Here is a 25,728-nt window from a genome sequence, read left to right as displayed (position 1 = left end):
CCTCATTTCATATGTTTAAACATATAAAGGAAATCTCCATTACTTGAAAAAATACATATCCATGACTGTCAGAGGAGGAACTGGACTAAATGGCATACTACGTTACTACTGAAGGAACTTTAAGACGACATGGGGATTCTGCCCTTATCACTACTTCACTCCTCCTCTAAACCAGAAAATGTTTTATTACACTGGAAGACCTTCCTCATCCAAGTATTAAATAGTATTTTCTAAAAATAAAACAAAAAAGCAACACTTTCCCTTCCTCTCCGCATCCTTCCTTCTCTAATTCCCCCTAACATGCACACACTCACAAACACACACGCTTGCTCATACACACACATGCACACACAGCTACACTGAGGAGTAGAAATCTACACTAGAAAAGGAAGTATTTGGAAATATCTGCTCTTTTCCTGAAGATATCTGGATGGCATACTCCTACTACTATTAAAGTAGATATATATTTTATATCACATACATTTTATTGGCCAGATTACAGGTTAATGTTTTTAATTATCATTCAGTCTAACAGTTTATAAGTTTAAATGATTATCATTGGGGCTGGCCCAGTGGTGCAGTGGTTAAGTTCACACGTTCCACTTTGGTTGCCTGGGGTTCCCCAGTTCAGATCCCAGGTGTAGACCTGTGCACCGCTCATCGAGCCATGCTGTGACAAGCGCCCCACATATAAAGTAGAGGAAGATAGGCATGGATGTTAGCCCAAGGCCAGTCTTCCTCAGCAAAAAAGTTAGGATTGGTGGCAGATGTTAGCTCAAGGCTGGTCTTCCTCAAAAAAAAGAAAAAAGGAGAAAAAAAAGAATAAAAAGATTATCATTAATATGATAGTGAAGATTAATAAGCACAGATATTAGCAACCATTTCTAAGCACTGCTGGGACACAGTACAGCTTTACTACATGACAAACAAAACAAAAAATAGGGGAAAAATCAACAGCTCTGTTACCTTTAAGACACGTTTGACAGAACCGAATACAAAGCTTCTCTGTGGACGATTTCTGTGTTGAAGGGCCCAGTCATTATTTAACACCTTTTCCCCTTCTTCTAACACACACTTCTGACCTTGGAAATGTGGTTTCTCATATAAAATCCAGCTGGACAAATATAAAAGCATGATTAGTTATAATCAATTTTCTAAGAAATGAGGCATAAAACAAATGATACTTAGTAAATTACAGACTATCTTATCTACTTAAATTTTTTAGGCTGGGTCATTTCCCACTCTCGGCATTTTGAAACAATGATATATGCTAATTTGAGTATAGACAAACAATATAAGAATAAAAGTGTACACAACTTGGAAATGATACTTCCTGAACACAGCACCACAACCCCAGCCTCTGCCTGTATTTACATACATGTGCACTTTATAGATGCCGTCTACACAAAGCTGTTCATTTATACTAAAAACAATAGTTTAGCAATTCCAAATTCCTCTTCTATGCTAAATTTCTTGTCACTGGGTAATAGAACGCATGTCCCATTTTATTACATGAAGACAGGTGGCATAATAACAGAGATTTTCCCTCATTTTTACACAGTACAAAGAATCCTTCAGTTCCTGAGCATGTCCGCTAAACAGTGATTTTAACTATGTGGCCTTCACATTCCTTAGCATTCCACAAATTTTGAACTCACTTTCAAAGCTATGCCTCGTTCAACTGAGGACTTCAGCTCAACTCATCAACTCTGTTCTGCTAATAATACAGTTACAAAATGGTACTGAGGACATGCACTGTATATATTAGGTGCTGCTACTTACTGCTGGCTTTATGCACAAAAACAGCCTATATTTTCTGCCACAGTAAATAAAGAAAACAAGTTATAAAACATTAATAATACTTTTAAATATTCTGTCAAAAACTAGAGGAAAGTGAATGTGACTTTAATAAAAAATACAAAAAGCATTTAGCAAAAAAATACACTTAATTTTGGGAAAAAAAAGTTATAAAATTTTGAGAGCTCTCTTACCAGCCCCTTACAACTTTTATCAGTACTCCATTTGGAAAGGACCATGATGTAGCATCAGGAATATTACAGTAGATCTCTTGTTTATATCTACTTCCCTGGAGATCATAGACAACCATCTGCAACATACAGTAAGTAGGCACAATAACTAGTTTTAAGAATGCATTTAAAATTGCAAAATGTCCTAGCACATAGAAAATAAAATATCCTAAATATATAAAAGGAAACATTACTTTAAAGATTTTATTTTTCCTTTTTCTCCCAAAGCCCCTCAATACAAAGTTATGTATTTTTAGTTATGGGTCCTTCTAGTTGTGCATGTGGGACGCTGCCTCACCATGGCTTGATGAACAGTGCCATGTCTGTGCCCAGGATTCGAACCGGTGAAACCTTGGGCAGCTGAAGCAGAGCATGCGAACTTAACTACTCGGCCACGGGGCCGGCCCCCATAAAAGTAAATATTACTTTAGATGCTAAATCTTTGAGTAAAACAATCCTTTTCTAAGTCAGCCAGAAGTGTTTACTTTAAACTTCCCAAACCTACAAGTAGTCTTACTTTCCGTATTTTACCTCAGTCTACCTAAGAAAGTTACTCTTACCTTCCCAGGTCTTGGGTTACACTTCAGAGTTTGTCTGTCAACATTCTGAAATAACAAAAGTGGAAGAAGTAAGCCCTAAGAAACATCAGCAAAAAGATATATAGTTCATTTTCTCAGCAGTCACAAATCCAATCACATATTTACTTGACAGACCATTATGTGCAAGGTGCTGCAGAGGAACTACAGAGACACAAAGATAAATACAAAGGAAAACAATGCGTTGTCTCTGCCCCCTAGAAGCTTGCAGCTTAGAAGGGGGAGATGGACGATCCCACTCACGTGACAGAATCTTCTAAGTGGGGACTAAGTTAAACCTCTAGGTGAAATACGAGGAAAAGGCCAGGTCATGGAAGTCAAGGGGTATGGCAGCAGCATGGAGGTGAAGTGATGGCACAGAGAGGGTCACAAGAGGCTTCTCTGTGGAAGTGGCACTGAGAATACCTTGAAAATTAGGATTTCAATAAGTGAGGAAATGTAGCAGGTTAAGTTGGGGATAGCAGAGAAAAAAGTTCCAGGAAGAGAACATCTTGAGAAAAAGTATGGTGGGAGGAAACAGAGTGTGTAACCAGACCTCAAGGAGACAAGGCTGGGCAAACAGAATTGGCGGCTCTGTACTACAAAGTGAAGAGAGCCCACTTGAGTCAGTAGGCAATAGGGACCATTAAAGAAAGATTTCTTCCAATCTCATCATTTCTTTTAAAACGACTTTGCCTTGCAAGCTACTGGCTGGTATTCAAGTATTACTATTTGCTACTAAGGCTATTCCAGGTAAAGATTCAGGTCTTGGGAATCCTAGAGAAAGTCCCATGATCTTGGGAATGCCAGAAAGGAAAGTCCCTGTTCAATGAATATTCTACATTAGACTTTAAATATTTCTAAGTCAAACGAAAATTTAACTAAATTTTAAGACATTTTCCAGCTATAATGCTTTCAGTTCTTTTTCTTTGAATGAGGCTGTTCATTGCCCTGCTTTGTATGAACAACAACAGGAACAACTACAGTGAGCAGTTGTTGTCAAACACAAAATATTTTTAAGTATTTAAAATAGTTTTAAATATTAGGAAATATTTTCATGAGACACATAAACTCAATGGAAAGTGACAATTTTCCCACATACAGTACCTGGAGAAATTCAAAATGTTGCCACTTAATTTAATTTGAAAACTAAATATTAGCAAAAAACTGGGAAATAATTTGCTTCTCTCTTACGCCTTTTAAATTATGACTAAGCAATTTTGTTTTCTCAATGTAAAACAGTCCTGCAAAAATACACAAGAGACGATACACTTCAACCAAAGCATAATCTCTGATTTTTTCTTTTTTTTTTTTGAGGAAGATTAGCCCTGAGCTAACATCCACTGCCAATCCTCCTTTTTGCTAAGGAAGCCTAGCCCTGAGCTAACATCCGTGCCCTTCTTCCTCTACTTTATATGTGGGACGCCTGCCACAGCATGGCTTGATAAGCAGTGCATAGGTCTGTGCCCAGGATCCGAACTGGCAAACAGGCACTTCAGGCAGCTGAAGCAGAGCACATGAACTTATCTGCTACGCCACAGGGCCAGCCCCTAATCTCTCATTTTTTTAAAAATAATCTTTACACAACCTCAAAACACTGATTTTCTTAATAAGCTTTGAGATCATTTCATGAACCAAAGCACTACTTCATTAGTTAATCATCAAAATCACTCACCTCAGTGAACGGGCTTAATCTGCCTGAGTTGTCCTGAGCATGGAAGTATTTTGACGCTGGTTCATGAAAAATCCCACCAAATCTGGCTCCTTTTTCCAAGGAATGGGTTTTGGAAGTCTGTAAATACTGATGATAAGCACTCTTTAAAGAAGAATGTAACTTAGAAGTAAGGTCAGATTTTTGTAGAAACAAGGCCTTTTCTGGCCACAGACCAATTTGCAGATTAGAGGTAGTAGGTTCATTTGACATTACATATGCATTCTTAGAAAGTCCAGTCCTTTCCTGGTCATCATCAGGGTAAAATGTGATGGAAGGATCTGGCAGCTTGAAGGTAATGGCTTCCCTCCTTCTAGCTCTCAGACTTCCTTTATGCAATGGTTCTTCCTCCTCCTCCTCCTCCTCTTCCTCCTCCTCTTCCCTCTCCCCTCCTACCTCCTGTCCATCATCTTCATCAAAATTCATCTTCAGACGCTCTGATACTGACTGGAGAAGTGATAAGACAGAAGAGGGCTGGTTTGCACTCTCTCTTGATTTTGTGGAGCCGTGATGTCCAGGTGACACCTCACTGGACAGAATGTCCTCCTGAGAGCTGTCATCCTCATAAATGGGAGACAAGGCTAAGGGATAAATTTTGTACCTTTTAGCCTCCACTGATAAGAACACTTCTGAACTATCACTACCAAATGTCTCACCTAATTTAGTATCCTTTTCAAAATGATGGACGAGGTCAGTTCTGCTCTCAGACCTTTCACACGCAAGAACAGGCATGCTGTCAGCAGAAGTATCAGAAAACAAGAGCGAGTGTGTCCTTCTGACTTCTGCGGTAGCATGTTTGTCCTCCTCTTGGAGGGGTTCCTCATATAAGATAGTAAAGGAAGAATTTTCTTGTTCATCCTGAGAAACGAAGGCTAAGTTTGAGTCTTCTCTTTCCTTGTTATAATGTCGATCTCTGGTTTTGTCATCTACTGCAGTAACAGATGTTTTTTTGTCAAGCATTCTTATGGCCTCAGGTTGAAAATTCAGCATTGCTAAGGATGGGTAGCCTTCATAATCCTTACTTAGTGTAGGTGATTCATATCCCCTGAAATAGGAGGTGAGTCTGCTGTCACGCACCATTAAGCCTTCCTTTATTCCAGTGGGCTCTTCCTCCATTTTTCCAACACCCACTTCAGTATACTCGTGGGATGCTTTTTCATCTTCAAATATGGGAGGCATGGCCTCTGCTTGTGTAATGGGCAATTCCAGACCTGTTTCATTCGTTTTCTCAATGTTTACGACTGTAGATAACTCTTTGTGTTTCCTGATAGTCCCGTCAGAGTCTTCTGGGGATGTTCTTTCCATTTCTAACACAGAGAGCATGGGCACAAGCGTTCCGCTTGTCTCTTTAGCATCTCTCTGGCATGCTTTTCCAATTTCTAAGGAGGCAGGTCCTGCCTTCTTGTGTGCTTCTTTCACTTCTAACACAAAAGGTACCACTTCAGTTTTCCTAATCACCCTTTCGGCACCCTTTTGGTAAGTGTTTTCCATTTCCGATATAGGCCTTTCAGTCTTTCCAGTGATCCCCTCCGTATCCTTTTGGTAGATATTTCCCACTTCTAACATAATGGGCATCACCTCAGATTTGTCCACATCTCCCTCAGCATCCTTTGGGTAACTATTTTCCACTTCTAACCTATCAGATGACACCTCGGTCTTTGCAATAACCCCTTCAGCATCCTTTGGGTAAGAATCTTCCATTCCTAATGTAGCAGGTATCACCTCAGCCTTTTCAGTAATCCCCTCAGCATCTTTTTGGTAGATATTTTCCATTTCTGACCTAACCGATGTCACCCCAGTCTTGCCAACATCCCCTTCAGCATGCTTCTGGTAAATATTTTCCATTTCTAATGTAACGGGTGTCATCTCAGTCTTTGCAATATCCCCTTCAGCATCCTTTGGGTAAATATTTTCCATTTCTAACATAACAGGTCTCATTTCCGTCTTTCCAGAAATTACCTCAGCATCTTTTTGGTGAACATTTTTCACCTCTGACATAATAGGCATCACATCACTTCTGCCAATATCCCTTTCAGTATCCCTTGTTTTACAACCTTTTTCCATTTCTAGTATGGTAGGTAATCCCTCAGTTTTTTCAATATACCTCTCAGAATCTATTTGGTACGCTTCACGCATTTTAAAAATGTCAGCTATGGGCTCAGTTTTTATGGTATTCAATTCAGCATCCTTTTCATGTGCTCTTCCCATTTCTGACATAGGAGGGACTGCCTCACGTTTCATAATATTCAAGTCAGCATCCTTTTTATATGTTTTTCCCATTTCTAACATGGAAGGTATAAGCTCAATTTTTCCCATATTTACTTCAGTATCCATCTTATGTACTTTCCCTACTTCAGACATCGTGAGGGGTGTACTTTTATTACCATGTCCTGGCAAGGTTTTTTCAGATACACATACAAGACTATCAGACAAACTGCTTTTGGATGTCCCAGGCACATGGATGTCATCATTTGCAAATGGAGGCCATCTGAAATTTAATACAAGAGTTCTAGTATCCTCTCGTCCAGTTTTGTGATTATCCACACACTCTATTTCCATTTTATCTTTAGAGTCCTCTTGGAGAAAGAAATGTGTTTTTACATTATCATCTAACCCTTTATGGGGTGTGTCTTCAGCTAGTAAAACAGTTTCTGATTCCTGCAAATCTATACTATCAGACTGTCCCACTCCATTTCCAGAAAATGAGGATTTTTGGTAGAGAACTATTTCTCTTCCTTTAATAGACTCTGTGTCACTAACTAAGTTACTTACAGAGAATAATCTACCTAACGCTTTATTTTCACTAATTTCACATGTGCTTCGATTTATTGCCTGTTCTGACACCAAGAACTCCCTGACTATATCATGTGGCTTACCACCATCACTGTTCAGGATTTTTGAAGGGTTAGCCTGAAGTTCATAAGTGCAGGTATCTTCAGTATCTTCAAAAGCATTTGTCAGACTTTCTTGGGCTGAATAAATAATCTCATTGACTAATTTCCTAGCTTGATCTTCTAACAAACAAGACACATTCATTCTATCAGAATCAAAAAGGAGACTCTTCTCACCAGCTGTAGGTGAAACACGGGCTTTTTCTTCCCCTTGGACTTCCGACATGTTTTTCATGACCTGCTCTTCCAAATGCTCCGCCAGCTGGATCCCGGCCCGTGTCACTTCTTGTGGGTTTTTCTCAGGGGTGTCTTCTTTCAGGGTACCTGGATTCATTATGCTGTCTATGGCTATATGCTCCTGGCAGGTATCAACTGTATGTTTGGATTTTAGTTCCTCCCTGACAGAATTAAAAATCTCACCAATCAATGTGTCAGCCTTTTTAAGTAAACCACATTTGAAGTCCAAAAGTTGGTCATGTGCTCTCCCCCTTGCTTCTATGTGCTCAGCAGATGCTTCAGAACACTGCAGGCTTGAGCTGTTAACTGACGCTGAAGGCTCAGCAACTGCTCCAGGCTCAGCTTCCATGGGACTGTCAAATTGGGCAGCAGTTGGGAAATTGAGATACTTTCCAGGAGGATTCCCAACATATTCCTGAAATGGAGTCACTTCTGCCTCTGTTGAGACAGATGTTTCAAATTCCAAATAAGAGCTGTTAGGGTCCAGCAGGTTAGCTAAGGAGGCACCTTCCTGTGTGACATCTGTGGTGACTTTTACAGAACCAAAATTATTGGGAGGGTTATGTGAATGTGCAGCCATGCTAGCTTCTTCAGAGCAACTAGAGGAAGATGACACCCTACCAATACCACCACTTAAGAAATGAGGGTTCTCTTTCTCTCTGAGAGACATGACTTTCTTTTCTGATCTCAGCTCAGAAGGAACATTACAAAAGCTTGAATCCTCAGAAGCAAAAGCCTTTTTTTCCAAACTGGTATCAGAACCCAGAAGAGGTGAATTTACTTTTGTGTTGTCAGTTTCTTGGAATTTTGGGGAAGTATTAGTTAAGCTGAGTTCTGCCATTTCTGAGAAACCAGAAATCTTTTTAGTCCCACAAATATCTGAAGGTTGGCAAATCACCCAAGCACTGGCTTCACAATTTTGCATCATTTGCTTAGTGACATTTTCATCACGAACAGGAGGTAAAATCCCTGATATATTACTTTTGAGAAAAGCAGAAGGATAACCTAAGGCTTCTACCTCTGTTTCCTGTATACCTTGATATTTGGAGGCCAAAGAAGAAATCTCAATTTGGCAATTCTCTTTAAGGCCAGCATTTTGATATTTCTCTGTCACCTCCTTATGATCTATCAATTGAAAACTTTTGTCCTGTTCAAACTCTAGGGAAGTTAATTCTGATAAAATAGGCTTTGCTGGCACATCTGTAATTTCGAATGAAGAAGAAACTGTATCCTGAGAAATGTCTCTGGGCTCTGTTTGGGAAATGGATATCTTGGAGACAGCTACAGTTTTTCCTCTTCCAGAATGTGACTCAACAGGAACACTGTACTGACCATCAACTTCTAAGAAAATCTTAGCAATGTTATCACTTTTTGTTTCCAAGGAAAGAGAATCAGACCTCTTTATGGTGTTCTCACTTGCTTTGGTGTTTGAAAGCATTAACTCTGTTTTATTAGGGTGTTGAGATAAAAGGGAACTGCAGTCCTTAGAGATGTGTTCAGACTCAAATCTCGAGTCCACTCCAGTTAAGTGGGTGTCACTTACTTTAAGATCTAGTGGAACCTGGCATTTTTCACTATCAGGAAGAACTTTCTTGGATTCAGGAATTGCAGATGCATGCTCAAGGCGAAGGCAAGCAGGCCTTCCTGCAGCCTCGACTTGTTTTGCCACATTTTCTTCTTTACACTTACTAGACTGATTGGAAATACCACCAGTGTTGACATCCTCAGTTTCAATGAGCAAAGAATAACTCTCATTCTTTAAAAGAGGAATGTCCAACTTGCTCAGCATGCCAACTCCAGAGACAAAGGTAGGGGGTGAAACGGTGAAATGTGATTCTTTAGAGTCTTGGGTAAGAGATGTTCTGGCATCAGGTGAGACTTTGGCTTGTTGAGGACACTCAGAGCCAAGAATAGATTCTGAAATGTGACTTCTATTAAGTTCACAATTCAGTTCTGGTGTTATTTTATTGTCTAAGCATGCTGCAACCACTGGTTCACTGATACATTTTACAGAGGCAGGGTCCTTTTGATTTATTCTAATAGCCTGAGGCATTTTGCCATGTGGCCTAAAATCAAGCTTTTTGTCTTCTGTTATAAACAATTGGTCATTATCTTTGAGTAATGACTCAATTCTACCTTCTGGAGCTTTTACATGACTTGAAATTGTGGGTTCACCAACTGAGGCACTTTCTGTTTCTTGCCTGATTTCTGTACAAACCAAATTTTCCTGTGAGTCTTGGGAAGATGACCTATTTCCTTCATTGACAAGTTCTGCATCTGTCTCAGCCTGCATCTGAAAAGCAGGGGTGCTGTTGTGACCGGCAGCCTGCTCTGAGGAGTTCCCTACAGTCTGCTTGTCAGAACACCTACTCTCTGGCAACCGCAGATCTCCATGCCTAACTGGTTTATTTGAACTTGGAAAATGTGTACTTTCCTGTTTGGTAGTGTCACTTCCATCAGCTTCACTCCAAGAGAAGGCAGAAACACCAGGACTCTCAGGCTCAACATGGTGTTCTCTGTGCACCAATGTCCCATCACTCATCACAGAGCTATTTTCTTTTATTATAGTTTCTGTTGTAATTATCCTCTGAAAGTCTGGACTGGAAGGAACTTCACTACTGCTACTTCCTGTAAACAATGCTAAACATTCCAAATTTCTGTCAGTCTGAGAAACCGGTACACAACTTAAATGGTGCTGTGAGTCAGATTCTCCAGCAGTGGAGCTGGAGTGAGTCACAGAAGGCGGCGATGACCTACTTCTCTCCGGTCCCCCAGGATCGTTTTTATTTAAGACATCCTCGTAAGAAGAAATATTCTCCAGTTCTGGGTTGTTTGTCGGATGTCTTTCTGTGCTGAGATTTATTTTGCTACAATCACAGTCTTCTAATGGACACTCGAGCAAATGTCCTTTCATAGCTATGTCTGTGCAAGCTGATGATGATGGCACCATCCCAGCTTCAATGTCACTTCCAGGGCCAATATATGTGCTTGCACTAGAGTCAGAATTTTCATTTTCTCTGCCCAAGGCATTCACAGTTTCTAATGCAGTCTGTTGCCTCAAATATTTCCTGATTTGTCTGGGGCCTCGATACGTTGCATATGTTACTGAAGGCCTCTCTAGTTTACCATTCATTTGTCTGTAAAAAGAAACAGCATGAGAGTATCAGAAAATATAATAAGTAACACCTAACAAGTAAGCCCAGAAATTGTGGTGAAGTATATCTTCCAAATACTCCTACTCTTAATATGTACTAATTTGGGGAGGAAATCCTAACATGCTTTAGTTAAATCTATCTTTACTAAAAATAATAACAATAAAGATTTGACAAGCAGCATGTGAATGTTAAGGCAGCATGACTGTCTGAGCTCCTTAGAACTGTTCCCTGTCAGCTGATCATATGCATCTCTCACCAGTTAACGGAGAACACAGGCGGACAAGGCAGGGGCTTGGGTTCCAGTTCTAATCTCAAAGGAGCATTTGTCTGAAAGGAACCACTCTGCCTTTGTGCCTCACATTGGTACCACAAGATCATGGGGATACATGACTGAGTTCTCCACCATATCAGAGCATCATAGTGAGCTTCTCTTCCTTTACACTTAGATGTGAATTTGAACAGCAACTTTGAGCACACAGGAGAAGAGGTTTTAAAGGAAACCACCTTGTAAGATGTCTAGCCCACGGTACATACTCGGTATGTATTTAACTCAATGAATGACAAAATCTCCTCAAAAATCCCCTCTCGTGTTAAGTTTTTCAAATATTCAATTAGTGTAATGAGTATTAAATTGTTTGGGTAAATGAAGAAATGAAAAAGGATTTCTAGAAAAAGTTCTCCACTTTTTCTCAACCCCAGCATGAAGTTCCTGATGCTCTCAACACCCAGCCTCCTCTGAAGAACCCACCTCTGGGAGTCCTCACGCTGTGCTGTGCCACCTTCCAGCCCTTTACACACACCATTCTTTCCCTTTTAATTCCAGCCCTGGGGAGAAACTGTACTCCAGGGCTCAGTTCACAAGTTTTCTCCAATGCAAAGCTACTCCGGGACCCCTTCATTCCTAAAATGGGCAGTTAGCCTCTGATCTGTGGGGGCAAAGGACCCTGAGCATTTGTCATATTACATTAAAAAGATCTTTGCATGACCTTCTGCACGAGCCTGGCAGCTATTAGAAGGAAGGCACTATGTCTTAATCATCTTTGTATTTTTAAGTGCCCCATACAAGATTTGGCAAATGGTATGTGTTTCATAACTTTTTGTGAATTAATGAATGACTTAGTAAAGCAATGATAACAAATGCTGAGAAATTTATTTCAGACTGTGTTAATTCTTATAGATATAAAAGTCTTATATTCTGAACTCTAGCCGCATTTCAGTGCCCTGACCATAAAAACGTATGGTAGAAAAATTTGATGTGTGTTCTCATTTTTTCAGATTAAACATATAATTAATAAAACATTATAGAATCCATATGAATAAGAAATCCAGTTATCAGTACTCCAATAGCTAAAATAATGTATTTTCTTCTCAACTTTAAAGCAATAACATTCAGAATACTAGATTTGTCTAAATGATAAAACAGAAAGTAAACTTCCTTTGACATGTAAAATCTTCACCAACTATGCCTTTTATATATTTCTTGAATTTTAGCTGAAATAATTTATTTCAATCTGTAACTGCTGGCCCCTAAAATCATATCACACCACTACTATAAAAAATTGTACTAGTGACATTCACTTGTTTTTACTGCCCACTATAAAGCAGCTAAAGGAGATGTATAGAGAAATGCTTTGCCTTGCAAAAGTGGTTTTGGCTGCCTGAGTTTCAGGCTGGATCAAAGACTGTCATGAAACAAACTCAAAAGCTGAATAAAGTAACCTGTCTAAGAAAACATGCAAGAAGGGATAAATACATACAGGTAAATTAATGTTACTGGAGAAATCCCATATCAAAATACATAAATTATTCAGAAAATATAAGAGCCTTTCAGAGCAACATATGAACATCCAGAAGTCTGAATAAATGACCACAAATTTACTATTTGGTTGGTTTTTCTTTCAAAGCTTTAACATTTTATACTTAAAACCTACTTTCAAAAGGCTGCCAATTTTCCCCCCAAAAGATCACCAAAATAATTCTGAAGAAATGAATACACAAAGAAATGTACACAATGTCCACAGAAATAGGCAATGAGAGATAAGGACCAGAATTTATCCTTCAAGTACAATAAACAGAGATTCTCTAACTTCCGACTCCCTCCTAACGAGACCTCAAGGCATTATATCTGCATCAATCCAGAAATGTTACTTTTGATCTAAAATGACTTCTAATAAAATAAACTACAGGCAAAAGTCCACTAAATTTCAACTCATTGTAATAATGCCTTTTGGTAGATTTGGGGTCCTTTGTTGGGGGGATCATGTTTTCTATTTTTTCAGGCTTTCTGGGTACTTTCAACTAAAATGATTAAATTGAATTACATTAACTAGTTTAAATTTCTAACTAGATAATCTCCTGTGGCACCCTGGGTGGAAATGTTAAATGCTCGTAACTAAAACGTGCATTCTTTATATACTAAACAACTATGTTATCATGTTTAAAGCACTGAACATTGACGTTTCAAGCTTAGCTTCACGTGTTATATTTAGTTTTTGCAAGTACTCATGAGCTACACTCCCACTTTTTAAAAGGTTAGTCGCACCAAAATAGTCTATTTTCTACATCATTCTTTCACAATTTGTGGTTGAGTTTCCATAATTAAATAGAATTAAGAACATAAAACTGTTCTTTAATTGGTAAATTTTTGCCTAGTAAATAAAATAGAAAATGGAAATGTCAACATATAATTTTAAAAATAAACTGAAGATGGAAAATTAAACAAAAAGATTTATTTTCACAAGCTGAAGAGAGAAAAGGGAGTATTAATTTCATGCATTAGTCATTGTGCATGGTTTGTGCATTGTGCATGGATCTATAGTTTATCCTATATAACCAAAGGTATGTGATCCAAAGAATAGTAAATGGAAATGTCTAGAAATTTCAAATATTTAAGAAATTTGAAAAAATTTTACGCATTTCAGCCTAGACATAACTACCCATCTCGTGAAGGTTTACTAAGCCACCAGGTGCTGCATACAGCTGTGTGCAATTCTGGACAAATCTGACACACCTGACACCACAAAGGTCCACCAAAGTCATGCGCCATTCTGCAAAGAAATTCTATAATAGCAGCCTGAAAATAATAGCCTCAGAGCAAAATTTTCTAATTCACTTTTAGGAAAGTATGACTGAGCTACTTTTTTAGTGTTAAGATTTATTTCTTTTCAAATTGCCTAGTTAACACTATCTTCTCTCACAATAGGGAAGGCTTTTAATTTTTCTACGTAAAGAAAAGCTGCAAAACCAGCAATTTTTTTTAAATCACAATAAAGCTTGGACGATGGCTATGAATGTTGAAAATACAAGAATTATAGCACTTTTTAAAGAATTTCAACCCAACAATGAAGTAGCTTCCTATACAGTCATGAGTCGCTTAACAATGAGCACATGTTCTGAAAGGCATCGTTAGGCGATTTCGTCATTGTGTGAACATCAACTACATATAGTAAAAACAATTACAAAGCTGCTTATTATTTCTAATTAAGTGAAGATGAAATCATTTACAATGCCTTTTGATGAGGATTTTTTAAAACACACTTCAAATTATAGGTAATAACTCATCTAAATTTCGAAAACTGTATTAATAGTGACTAATAGTGATCAAAAAATTACATCTGATACTAGAGTAAGGGACAGCGCCTGTCTTTGCTCAGGTCATTCTGGTGAATTGCTTTAAGCAATTATTCTATTGATAAGGAGAGGTTTGCTAACAAGAAACAAGAAGCAATTAGCCTCTTCCATGTTCTATCATCTAGTAGTTCAGGTTTGTTTCTTCAGTACTAATCAAAACCAAAGGAGAAAAAGCACAAACTTTCCCTTCTGCCTCATTCCCATATAACAGCCTCAAAATCCCCACAATTTTAAATTACTTTGGAACTGAACAATCACCTGGAGAGGTTGTTAGAAAACTGCTGGGCCCCATTCCCAAAGATTCTGATTCAGTGGGTCTGAATCAGATTATGTGCATTTCTAATGTTTCCCAGGTGATGCTGATGCTGCTTATTGAAGGACCACACTGAATAGCACTGCTTTACACAATCCATCACAGATGTACCCCAGTTTAACCATTTTTCTGCTGTTGGACATTTGTTTCCAATTATATGTTCCTATAAATGTTTCAGTAAACATCTTTTTACATCATTAGAAATAACTTACAAGATTTTTAAAAGTTCTTGACAGATACTGCCCTAAAATGTGCCCTCCACCCTCGCACTGTATGCAAGCATCAGCCATATCAACACTGACTCATACAGAGTATGATCATTTATTATTAGTTATCAATTTAACAGGACAAAAGTTATCTTATCTTAGTTTACATCTCCTTGATTGCTAGTGAGACTAAACCTTCCTTCCACTTATTTATTAGCAGTTCACATTTCTTTTATTTGAATGATATGTTTATATTGTTTGCCCATTTTTTTCTCTTGGTGACTTAGTATCTAAAATGCTTACCAGTTAAAGCATTCTTGGACATTTTCTGTATATAATTTTCTCATCTGCCAATTTAACATATCATTGTTTAAGTTATTTGACATAATCGAGTTTGAAAATTAGTAGTAATCTAACCTCTGATCTTTTCTCTCCTGATACTTTCCATTGTGATCATGCTTACAAAATTTTCTCACCAAAATAAAACAATAATTCACACTTAGCTACTTTTAGTTTTGTATGGTTTTTAAATATTTGCTACTCTATTTTAATTAATTTTAATATAAAAATGAGATAAGTATCAGGGATGGCCCTGTGGCCGAGTGGTTGAGTTCGTGCGCTCTGCTGCAGGCGGCCAGGTGTTTTGTTTGTTCGAATCCTGGGCGCGGACATGGCACTGCTCATCAGGCCACGCTGGGGTGGTGTCCCGCATGCCACAGCTAGAAGGACCCACAACGAAGAATGTACAGCTATGTACTGGGGGGCTTTGGAGAGAAAAAGGAAAAAAATAAAATCTTTAAAAAAAAAATGAGATAAGTATCTAACTTTTATTTTTTTCTCCAAATTGTTAACCAATTTCCCCAAGTCCTCCTTTCTACAAGAGTACACAATGCCATCATATTCAAAGGTTCAAATCACAAAAATATGAAGGTCTATTTGTAGACTGTTTATTCTGTTCCACTTAGAAGTCTAGCAAATATTACATCAGTATGACATTGTTTCAATTAGTGTAGCTTTATCAGTACATTTTAATATCTGGTAGGGCAAGCCCCACAACAGTCTTGACGGGCAAACTCAAAGCTATCTGGGTATCAGTCCTCACCACTGTAAGATGGGTGTGTGTCTACCTCATAAGTTTGCTAAGAGGAATTAACTGAAAACACACACGTGAACACACACGGAGACACTTTGGAACTACAAAGTTACAAGTTTTCATCTATATCTGACTACAGTATTACTGATGACCTTTTCAAATAATAAAAATAATCCTTAGGTAGAAATTAAATTAAAATCAGTAAGACAGACCCTTATTAGTAATAAGTGAATACTTTTATGTTACACAAAATGTCTAATGGACTCAACACTGTTATAAATATTTTTGGGGTAGAAAATATTCCTTCCAGCTCATTTGAATAAAATGAAAAATAAGTTAGTGCTTGTTTGTTAATCAAAGAAAGAAAAAAAGGGTGGTAAAATGCTCCTTAAATTTGTGCAAGATTTCAGTTTCTTAGAGCTGTGAAAAAGGTTCATAAGGCTAGTTTTACAAATAGCATCCAATTTAATTTCTTTTCTTAACCCCTTTAATTGGATTCCACAAAGAAAAGATATTAATAGAATGTGAATACAAACCTTAGAACCATTTTTGTTCCCAACATGCAGACACTGAACACACTGCCTGTCCTAATACAAGCAGAATTCAGACAACAGAAAACACACCCATTCAAGGAAGTCTTAAATTAGAAATAAATCTTGTACTATGACAGAGTTAGCACCTAAAAGGTATTAATACCACTCCATAAAATAGCTCAAAAGGCCCTAGATTATATGCATGGTACACAGAATCATATAATCTTTACCCAGTAGCAGGCACATGACAGAATACTTTTTCCAATGCTCTCAGTTAATAGAAGTAGAACTAAGTCTCGACAGCTAGGTCCAAAAGCTCAATTTTTTGGCTCAAGTAAATTTTAAACTTACTTTAACAAATCACTGGTTTCCTGTTCACTGTCTTGTGTTGTATCCAAAGAACAGGCGTCTGAGAGTTTAGCTGCATGGGACTCCTGTTCCTCTGCGGGAAGTGCCTGGGCTCCCAGGGAGCCGTTGAAAGTCTCCTGCTCCCTTCTGACCCCTTCCTCATGCCGGTCACTGGGATTTTGTAAATCTTTCTCAGTTTTGTCATGGTTGTCTTTGAAAGAAGATTGCTTGGCTTCCCCAAGAGATGATTTTCCTGAAATATTGAATAAGGTACCAAGAAACTGAAAAAAGCTTTCTTTTGGCTGTCTATCGCTTTCTCCTATTTTGGCATCTGGAGCAGAACTGGAAAAGTCATTTGGCTTTTTGGAACCTTCCGGCGTTGGAAGAGTGACTGGCTTCTCAGCACAGTTCCTTTTGTCCTCACTTTGGGGAATCTTTGAAAACAAAATAGAGAATAATAAGTATTATCATTTTAAAAACAACATATTTTGACTGAGAATCTATTACATGGCAAACTGTGCTAGATGCCAGGATATACTTGTGAGTAAGACTGATGGCTTCTTTTCCCTCAGGCAGTTTACAATCTACTGAAGGGCACAGTCAGCACACCTTTAACAAAGCTACATAGTTATATCATGAAGGGAGAAGCATAGCCCAGTGGGAACTCAGAACAGGAGTAACTAGTCCAGATGTGGTGGTGGTGGAAGCAGAGGAGCAACTGAGGGGATGCTTCCTAAAGGAAGTGCCCTCTGAAGGAAGGAGACCTAAGAAATGACTGTGTGACTCCTGTGAATCTTCCTCCCTATCCCTCTCCTCATCTTCCTTCCCCCAGCCCCTTCTCTGTGGTTAGTGAGGTGCCAGCTTCTAAGGAGTTAATATGACTGGAGGTTAGGGTACCAAATGAGAAGACTGAGAGGTAAGTATGGAGAGAGAAGTAAAGAGTCAGATCACAGCAAACCTTATGTGCATTTAAATTTAGCCTTTATTATTACAGAGCTAATGGACAGGATTTTCAAACACTCAGGACATCAGACAACACCTAAATAGACCTCAACATTTCAGCATCTCATCAACCCATGAAGCCACCACCTTGTGTAAAATTGTTGTTCAAGAAGACAAGGAAGGACAGCAGCATGGTGTATTGACTCAGACGAAAAGACCACCATGAACTCTTCATGTTAAAGCACAAAGTCCTCACATGGGCATTAATGCAAACCGCAGACAGCGCCAGGAATTCCTGCAGAATTAAACACTTCCAGGAGTGCCTTTAACCTGCTCATAATTAAGTTACTACTAGAGCAAACTCACATTCACGTGCACTGTGTGAGGAGAGACTGAACACACTGGCAGTCCGAGTCGCACTCTTCCCGAAAGCTTCATTAGCTTTTGGCCAACGCGTGAACTCACCCTGCCCTCCAAACACGCTCCTCAACTACTTGCAAAAGGAATGTGACCCCAACAGTATCTGTCAGATGTCACGCTCACCAGTCCTTACAAAAGGAAAGCTCAAGTGTGCACCAGAAAAGACCAGGTCACCAAGATAAAACCACCTCAGGACACTGTAGGGTCACCTGATAAAGTTTGTAAGAAGCTGATCTTCAAGAAGGCAAAAGCATTGTAATCATAATGTCATTTATTCACTTCATTTCATGTTTTAATCCAAATTTAGAACAGTTTAAGGAGTGTTCCACTAACCACTAATAAAATTTAGCACATGAAAAGTTGAGAAAATGTTTAGAAACCATTAGCTCAGGAAATTAATTTCAAGCAAACAATATGTTAAGTTTTCTCCCACCTTAGGAGTCAGAGGGTATTTTTGAGTGAACACATCCTGTTTCCTAAGTGTTAGGACCTTAATATAACTTGTGAGCTTCTACATTTAGAAGTCACCAGCCTCTAGAGTCACTCAAGTTCTCACCTTTTCCTGGTTTCAACACCAACCTGATCCCACTTGTCTCCACATCCTCCATCTAACCTTCTGCTCATCAGGAACCTGCACTATAAACTGGCTTCCCCCTCCCTCCTATACACAGCAGGAAGGACCTCTTGGTTTGGCAGAAGATATGCTAGTTGGCATTTTGAAAATGCTCACGTGTACGAAAGATGTTCCTTTTTTGTCCTTTCACTTCTCCACTTAATTTGTTGTAACTGCCAATCACAAAATTTCTTCCTGAGTCAAGATGAATCAAGTCTTTAACATGAACAGAACAGGGATTCTTCCTACAACTAGTAAGAATGCTGGTCGTGCTAGGGAGCTACTTGAAGAAAGTGAACGATAGGCTGCTCACTGAAACATCATCAATATTCTTAAAACACTTTAGAGATTCATAAAAGAGTCTTATAAAATTGCGCCAGTGGTTCAAAAAAAAGAAAAATTAAAAGAACATGGAGATTACATTTTTTGACATCAATAAAATCTCAAGACAAATAATTTCTGTCCAAAATACTATTTATTTCACAGCCTCTATTATTTTTACTTGACAATTCCTTTCAAAATATAATAGACGGCTTTCTAAACAAGGAAGATACATTTTGCTAAAGTAGTGAAAACCTTCATATTTAACCTTTAAAAGTAAAAATCATTTGTTTCTCCTTCCCCTCAATTTTCAGGTTCTTTGCTATTCTGGAACCCCTATATCTTAAATTCACTGAAGGGCAGTTTTTTTTCAGTTTCCTTAATCTCTGAGTTGCTTAATTTTTCCCTATTAATCTTATAAGAAATTTGTACCAGTAATTAAAATATCCTCAACAAGAAAAAAAGTATCTGAATTTAGAAACAAAAACTAGTGGAAAAAAAACACTGCCATTCAGAGCAAACACAATAAATTCTGTATTTATATAATTAAGTTTTTAAGTCTGATCTCAAACAGCTGCTCTTTGCCCTCAGCCAGTTCAGCTGGCCATAAGCTGGGGCCAATCTTGCCAGCCAACAGGATGGTCTGCCATTGTTCCAACAAGAGAGTAGAAGGAAAGTGCTCAGGATTCAAGCAAACACCAACAAAACTTCAGCTCCCCATTGCTCTGAAAGATGTTGGTACTCTGCATATAACATATAAAAGCTACTGATGAAGGCATATGTATCTTGGGAATTTTAAATTTTTTCCTTTGTATTCAAATATGTGTAATTCAGTGCCCTTAGGTCCAAATTCATCCATCCACCTCTTCTCTTTGCTAAGCACCCAATACAGGAACCATAAGAAAGCATTAAACATGTAGATTAATAAGACTCAGCTATGGCTTCAATGAGCTCACAATCCAGCAAGACACCCATCATCATGTCACTGTGTGAGGCTTAGGAGAGGGATGTACACAATGGAGGACAATGAACATGACTGGGGATGAGAAGAACCCACTGCAGAAGGGAGGTAACAGTGAGCTTGCTCCTGACGGGTGAGAAGAGCATTCCAGACACAGATACGGCATAGACAAAGACACAGAAGTGTGTGCAGTACGTTTGTTATCACATGGGGTAGCTGAAGATGATCGGGGCATGGAGGACAGAGAATGAGGTTGAAAAGACCAATTAGAAGTGGAGGGTGAGCGTAAGAAAGCCACAGGGGACTGCCTTTTCTAAATCAGGCAACTATTTGAGAATGCAGGGCAAAAATGGATCTGGGAAACCCAAGTAGGTGAGATTACGGACTTTGTCGGGGTGGGAGAGGTATGGCAACCAACTATTTAGATGTCAAACATGTTGGATATTTAGTCCCCGGGTAACGTACAAGTTGCGATGTCCGAAAAGCGGTCAGAAGCACAGTTTAAAAATGCAATTTGGCAATACTCAGTGTGTGCGGGGAAAGGAGGATCAAGAAAAGAGCCCTGGAGAAAAGAAGATTAAAAGGCAGCACAAAGAAGGGAAGAAATCAATGAAAGATAGAGAAGGCCCATATGAGACCAGGTCATCCCTCCCTCCAGAACACTAGTCTCCAAAGGACAAAGGATATCTCCAAAAGCAAAAGGGAGTAAATGCCCAATGCCACGTGAGGTCAAGAAAGATGAGGACTGTCCTGACTGTCCTTCAGAATCAGGCACACTCACACCTCAGGAGCCATGCACTTCCTCCTCTCTCTGCTCAGGATGTTCTTCCCCCAGAGGGCTCTATGGCTTGCTCCCCTCACCTCCTTCAGACCTCTACTTAAAAGTCATCTCTTCGTTGAAGGTTTCCCAGTCACTCTATCTAAAATAGTAAACTCCTCCACTCTGACACTACTATCTCCCTTCTCTGCTTTATTTTTCTTCTTTGTCCTTACTAGTATTGAATACACACACACACTTGCATGATGTAATATCTCTTTCTTCCTCCAGAGAGTAAAAGCCACGAGGCCAGGGCCTTCCATCTGCTGTATTCACTGCAGTATCTCTAGTACCTTGAAATGTGCCTGACAATCAGAGGTGCTCAAATATTTGCTGGATTAATAAATGAAGGAAGGAGGGCTAGAGAGAAGCCCTAGGAATGCCCAGTTGGGAAAGAGTCATGACAGTTCAGGAACGTGTGGGTACAGCCCCAGACTCAAGGTGGGAAGCAGTGCACAGGCAGCAAGAAAATGGGAATAGTCGGTAAAGAGAAGGGAACATTTTTTAACTAGAAAAAAAATTTTTAACTAGGAAAAAAGAAAAACATAAGATGACCATTTAAGGTCCAAGACAGAAGAAATGGCTTTTTGTTCCTATTTTGTCGATCAGCTCTACACCTGTTGGAAAGGGAGTAACTGCTGTCCAAGAGAGAAGGATGACAGGTTCCAGAAAAAAAACCAGAAGATGATGAGATAAAGAGACCAGAACAATCTCTAACACTTTTAATAAAGGCAAAGTGGTAGCCTTGGAGGGAGTAGGGACCTTTCCTCTTCCAAGGAAAGTGGTAAGGAAGTGGCTAAAGCCTGAGCAATTCAGTAAGCAGAGAAGACGGCGAGCGAGGTCCCACAAGTGGCTGTGACCCAGTAAAGTGAGAGGAGAGATGACAAGCTGAAGGAGAGGCACAGAGATGGAGCTGAAGCTGGGCTCCCAAAATAGAGAAGACCTGGAAGAGTCCTTCTGGGAAACATAGCAACAAGCTGAAACTGGGTGTACCAAGCAGCAGTTAGGGTCAATGAAAACTTTAAAGTATTCACTCACTCAATAAGTAATGAAAGAGCAAAATACTGTTCTAGGTGCTTAGATGCACCAGTGAAAAAATACACCAAAAGTCTTGCTTTCATGGAGCCTAGAACTCCATGAAAGAACTTATTTGCAGGTCTGGCATTAGTTTGTTACTTCCTATAGCAGGTGGAAGCTGCTGACCCAACATGGTGAGTGGCACAGGGAGCAAGGTCAAGAAGGTCGACAGGTAGAGAGTATGGCCAAAGAGTCTGTTGAGTGGGAAATAGTGAAGTGGCAGACAACTCTACTGTCTCAAGCACCTGGCTTGGGCATCCTTTTTCCCTCAGGCTCTGCCTTCATTGTGAATAGCAAGCATAATTCTTCTGAACACCCTGACCCCTCAGTTCCTCAGTACCCTCAACTCCAATGACCTCCACTTCTACTCTACCTGTCCCTATGGCCAAGCCTGGCCTTTGTCTACCATAACCCCCCCACGCCTCAATCTCAATCTCAGGCATTCCCCATGTTCACACCCTCTCACCTTTCCAGCTGTCTTAGCCCACTGTCCCAGGTGTACCCAGCACACCAGTTCTCCTGCCTCATCACAGCTTCTGTGACTTCTCCAACTCTTACTCTGTCCCTTTCAGTTCCTACAAGTTTTCAGGTATTTTCTATCCAGCCATGAAATATGGCCAATAACCTCAAACCCTCTTTTCTTTGTTCCTTGGACATTCCCACCAATAAAAATTCCAGTTTTATCTTTTCCACATAAGTGAATGAGTCTTGCTTTAAAAATCCACAGGGAGATGCACAGCAATGAAGATTCAGGCTGCCAACAACTCAAGATTTACAGCCTCCACTAGGAATCAGTCTGCAACCTTCCCCCACTTTCCACAGCAGCTATTTCAAACCTATCCCACATTCCTTAAGCCACCCCCTCAATTACCCTGTAACCTGGCTCAGCAGAGGACCCTACTTTCTATTTCATGGAAATCTCCCTCACAGTCCCGACTCCACCTCTCCTCCACCTACATCACAGCAGCAATAGAACCCGCTTCCTTCACTCTCCTCACATGAGTGGAGGAAGGACTCCTCCTCCCAAGGCTAATCCCTCCACCAGGGCACCAGTTCAGAATCCTTGGTGTCTCCTCAGGAACCTCAGTTCCTCATATGCCCTTTCTGTAAGCCTATCATTTAAAAGTATTAAGTCCAGGGACAGCCTTCTCCTCCCTCTTCACTACAAACCTTCTTAAAAGGGAGTTACCCACCCTCACTGTTTCCTTTCCCTTCCACCCAACCACTCCTGAAGCCCCTGCAATCTGCCTTCCATCCCAGGCATGCTCTGACCAGGACATCTCAGAGACACTGTCTAATTCAACGAACTTCTCTGTCTTGGTCCTCTATTATCTGTCTGCAGAACGTGAGACTGAATCTTTTCCTGAAAATCATTCTTCCTTTGGCTCCCATGACATCATTCTGAGGTTTCTTTTCCCTTCTTCCTCTCTGAATGCCCTCTCCATCTCCTTCAAGCTCACAGCCTTCTAGCCACCCCTTATATAGCATGTTTCTCTGATTTCGAGCCTGGGCCTGCTTTACTTCATGCTCTTTGCATAAGGTCTCATTTTCCACAGATTCGATTCCCAGATTAGTATTCTCAGCTCAGACTGTATGTCCAACTATCAACCAGACATCAATATTCACCTGGATGCTTCCCTGGAACCTCAAACTCAAAACATCCAAAACTGAACTTGACCATGTTGTATCTCCATTCTTCCATCTTCTGTAAGCTACAAAATTCCCATTGTTGAAAAGCCAGACAAAACATCAGGACACTGTGACCTCTCCCCCAGAACACTGCCAGCAGTGACTTAACCTATTTCCTTGCTTCTGCTCCTACTGTCCCCTAGCCTACTCTCCAGATAAAAGCCAGAGCAATCTTTTAGAATTCAAATCTGATCAACCTGAAAGGCCTCCAATGGCTGTGCACTGCCATCAGGATAGGATACAGACTTCCCAGCAGGGCATCAAGGTCTTGGTGGATCTAGCCCTGTGTTCTTGAACTGCATCTCTTGCCACTCACAATGCTTGTAATACCTAGTGTCATCATGAGCATCCTCATTCATTCTCTCCCCTCTCCTTCCCTCTCTCTCTTACTCTAGTATGACTTTGCATAATGCTATTCTCCTTGCTGGGGCCACTTATCCCTTGCTCTCACTGCCTAGGAAATGCCTACTACAACTCAAGTCTTTCATATTGGAAGTTGCCTATATATGTTCTTCCAATGGACATCCCTAAAATCCTGTTTTCCTTGTCACCACAGAGGGAAGGCAAACAATTTCATATGCTTTCATCATGAGTAGCACTATTACCTAAATTAACAGCTACTAAAATTTGGCATTCATAAACCAGAACCAATTGCTTACCAGAGAATCCTAGTAAGTCTTCTCCTAAGACATCCGGCTGCAACACATTACTTGGCAAACTTGTCAACAGTTGAAATTCTTTCACCAATTGTTGAAATTTCCTCAATTTTGAGGAAAATATTTATTATCAGTTTATTATTACTGATATCTTGAGCTAATTATAGTTGAAGTGCTAAAATTTTAAATCAAAATCACTCTTCATTTATCTTTATCATAACTAATTTAGTTTGTGGTGGGTTGTCTAATTAACTCCACAGAGACCACTGACACATATTTGCATCAGTATTTTTCAATAAATGGATTTTACAACTAATTGTAAAGTGCAGAGATGAGCTATTTATACCCCCACTGTTAAAGAAATTTTGCTTGAGAGAGAACATTCCACTTTTATGGCAAAATTACTTTTCCACTAAAAAGTTAGAACAGGCAAGGCACGTGGGCTGTCATCTATTTTGCCCTGAGCTGGTCATCATTTAACAGAAAAAATAAGTCATGTACAACTTTTATGTTATGATATACCAGTGCTGTGATCAGTTCTGAGATGTCATAAATAATTTATTACTAAAATTAGTTAAAAAGCTGAAATTTCACTTTTTAAAAATGCTCTAGAATGGAATCAAAGTTATATCTGTAGTGTTACTTCCAGTTTTCCATTTCCATATACTTTCTGATAAAGGGATGTAGTTATACATAGTGTACCAAATAAGTACCCTTACCTGTAAGTGACCCAAGACAGTCATCCATCATATGTGATAGAGAGAAAAAAATAGGGGTAAAAACTGCTGGTATAAATAGGAAAAGTCTGAGCTACACATAGCAACGGGTACAGGCAGGAAGGCAGGGCTGTTGATGGGGCTGGAACACTGAGGAGGGAGACAAAACATGAGAATCATTCCAGGTGTCAAGACTGGGTAACTGGTGGCACCCTTTAGTGGAATAGAAATACAGAAAGAGAAGGCAATTAGGATAAAATACACTGAGTTCAGCAATGAGTATGACACACCCCACATTTGCAGGAAAGGTCCATCAAAGACTTGGCTCTACCTCCCCGAAGCTCAGGAGAACACCCTGGGTTGAAGGGACAGATGTGAGCTTTGTCACAGACTAAGATGTAGGTAGAAATCAAATCAGGCAGGGCAGGTGTGTAAGGTGAGAGGTGAAAGGATAAGATGACATACACAGGAGAAAAGCCATTCCTTCCTGTTAGGATATAAGGACTTCGATGAGAACACTGGGCCAGAATAATAAATGTTTTAATGCTCTGAGAGCTTTTTGGAAACCCCTCTAATGTTCCTGAGTCAGTATCTGGCAGCCATGGAAGCAAATTTACTCACAAGAATCTAGAGTATGTACACAATAAGGTACACCACAAGTAGGACCATTCCAGGTCTACGACAGGTTGGAGCTGCTGTAAACCAAACCAGATATGTTACACTACATTCAACACCCAAAAACTCCGAGATAGCAAGGCCTCAGACTGGCCCCAGCCATACTGATAGGCTTCAGCTCT

The 25,728-nt window shown here is 39.6% G+C and overlaps 1 protein-coding gene across 4 annotated transcripts in view; it reads right to left on the bottom strand.

Moving 5' to 3' along the window:
- The window catches only part of CRYBG3 (crystallin beta-gamma domain containing 3), a 106,054-nt gene that overhangs the window by 61,598 nt on the left and 18,728 nt on the right, over positions 1-25,728 (bottom strand). For 3 of the 4 annotated variants that reach the window (XM_070508534.1, XM_070508535.1, XM_044771741.2), the window contains 5 exons: positions 16,723-17,153; positions 4,278-10,578; positions 2,588-2,632; positions 1,992-2,107; positions 967-1,114 (listed from right to left, as the gene is read on the bottom strand). In XM_070508534.1, the coding sequence (XP_070364635.1) occupies positions 967-1,114; positions 1,992-2,107; positions 2,588-2,632; positions 4,278-10,578; positions 16,723-17,153 (7,041 nt within the window). Of the gene's footprint in view, positions 1-966; positions 1,115-1,991; positions 2,108-2,587; positions 2,633-4,277; positions 10,579-16,722; positions 17,154-24,934; positions 25,074-25,728 lie in introns of those variants that run through there. The other variant, XM_014864084.3, reaches the window with a different exon arrangement.

Source organism: Equus asinus, chromosome 5 (assembly GCF_041296235.1).
Source record: "Equus asinus isolate D_3611 breed Donkey chromosome 5, EquAss-T2T_v2, whole genome shotgun sequence".
In the NCBI taxonomy this organism is placed as follows: domain Eukaryota; kingdom Metazoa; phylum Chordata; class Mammalia; order Perissodactyla; family Equidae; genus Equus; species Equus asinus.
This window is presented reverse-complemented; position numbering and strand designations above follow the sequence as displayed.